Genomic DNA, 2,351 nt, shown 5'->3' on the forward strand with positions numbered 1-2,351 from the left:
GTGACACTAGACTGACCTTGAGAGTGTCCACCTAATAAATAAGACCGAACGAAGGTTCTGAACCTGTATGAGGAATTAGAATTAGGATTTACAGTTGTTGGTTAAGGTTAAGAATTAGATTTAGGGTTTTCATGACGAACTGACATCAGCTATAATGCCAAAACTCTGTTTAGTAGAATGGATGGGTGAATTCTGCGCCAAAATCAGAGGGCTGTTATCTTAAACGTGATTGGCTCGTCCATAAATTATAATCCCATCATTTTCTATCCATTCCAAATGAAGCCATCTTCCTTAATCACGTCGTTGTTTTAATTTCAATGAGGAGCATAAAACAAAATCACTGCAGAATAATTTAAAAGATTCAAATCAAACAAATAATAAGTTATTTGCTTAGTCCTAGCTTCTTTGAATTCCACCAAAATAGTTCACTCATTAAGTATACCGTAACAAATGATGAATCTACCATTGCCGATATAGAAACAATAAACAGAATTCCTAATATTATTATTAAAACTGGATTAGAAGATATTACAGTCTAGAAATAAATGACAAAAAGTGTTTTGCTTAAAACATTATGAAATAATAATTGCTATGGAAAATAATCATATTCTGCTACAGTTATTTATCATATATAAGCTCAAAGGTAGTTTCTTAAAAAGCATAAGCTTTCAGGAAATGACAGCCAATTTTATAGCATTTGATAAATCTACACTGCGTGCATAGTGGAAATCGTTTAAAATCAGTTGGATAGTGGAAGCCTTAAAGAATTTTGTTAACTGAATGTTATAGTCCTCGTCATTACATTACTTAACAATTCTTCCACTTGATCAAATTGTAATTGCACTATCATATCTCTCTCACCCTATCTGACCCACATTATTAATTGATTATAATAATAGAGATTGACTCACGCTTTCAACTATGAAAATAGAGATACTTAATTTCTAAGGCTTCATAGTTATATCAGTTAACTTCCAACCATTTGGTCAATGATCTGAACGTCATTTCCTTAATTTACCCTAACATCTTGTTAACCTCTTCAAAACGGCCTGACTTATAAAGGAATATATAATTAATTCACTTAGTTGGTGAGTGATACTACTTTAAGGCTGATGATATAATGATAATGACCGAGTTACACAATATTTTAACTACTTTCCAAAAAACAAAATATGGTGTACACAATAAATTTATTTAACCTATGGTCATATAATTCATTTTAGTAATTGAAGTAGTCTTCCCTCTTCGTTGTTCACTTTGATACTAACAGAATGGTCTTACTGTAAAAAAGTGTTTTCTAAAGTGTTCTATGACCAAGTAAGTAATCAATCTTATAATCATTGTAATTTCATATACAAATATGTTGTGAAATGTCGTTATGATACTTAAGTGTACGATTATTAATTATACATAGTGAATAGCTCTCTAAATAAAAGATTTACAATGACCGTGAATAAATGTTTTACCGTAACCTTAGTAACATTGATATACTTATTTACATCACATTTTAAATTTATTGGTAACTGATTTAAACCAAAAGTGATTTAATTTAGTATTGAATGAGTAAAGTTGGAGTCCGTGTTGTAGCTAATGATCAACATGAATTAATAAATCAAGGGAATTTATTGTTTGGTTAGAAATTGTTACTTCTTCAATTTTCTAGTGCATGATGTTGATACACAAGTAACATACTAGCGCACTATTCCATTTCTTTATTAATCAATTATTCAAACTATTTCTTACAATTTTGAAAAATTCAGATTCGAGTTACAATGAAGTCTTCATGGTTTCAGTGAATATCTTGAAAAAAATGTTTATTTTTCTTTGAACCTTTTATAGATTTTTATATGGATTAACTAATACCAGTGTAGATATTGGTCAAATGGAAAACACTTCAGAGAATATGAAATATACGAATCAAATTTCATAATGGTATTTTATCTAAGCTACATTTCAAAAAAACTTAATTCATAAAAGAAAAAAAAAACGTTTTACCAACAAAATGATTTTGTAGAAATCTAATCGGGGTAGAAATTGATTTGATATTATTACCTGTTTGTATAGAGATTAATTCGTTTCTGATTATAAATGTATACTTTCATCTTAAAATAAATGTTCAAATTGAACCATAGTAACTAAACACTTCATCATCAAATAAATTGGAAAGTACAAACTATCAAGCAATTAGTCCCTTTGATAAATTTCGATAGTGTAATAAAGAGACGAAGATTATTAGAATTATGTGATATATTAGCAACTCCGCCTGTAGCTCCTCCGGAGGTTACTGCCGGTCCCAAGCCCGGGTAAAGGAGGAGGGTTGGGCATGGGGTTAGCGACCCCATCCCGTAGAA

The 2,351-nt window shown here is 30.2% G+C and overlaps 1 protein-coding gene across 1 annotated transcript in view; it reads left to right on the forward strand.

Moving 5' to 3' along the window:
- The window catches only part of Smp_168980 (putative hypothetical protein), a gene marked incomplete at both ends in the record, with an annotated part of 49,757 nt that extends 47,827 nt beyond the window's left edge, over positions 1–1,930 (forward strand). Inside the window, 1 exon segment of the mRNA XM_018789382.1 lies at positions 1,840–1,930. Within this exon segment, the coding sequence (XP_018654831.1) occupies positions 1,840–1,930 (91 nt within the window).
- Positions 1,931–2,351: the final 421 nt, after the last annotated feature.

The sequence above is a fragment of the Schistosoma mansoni genome, chromosome W, assembly GCF_000237925.1.
Source record: "Schistosoma mansoni strain Puerto Rico chromosome W, complete genome".
Lineage (NCBI taxonomy): Eukaryota > Metazoa > Platyhelminthes > Trematoda > Strigeidida > Schistosomatidae > Schistosoma > Schistosoma mansoni.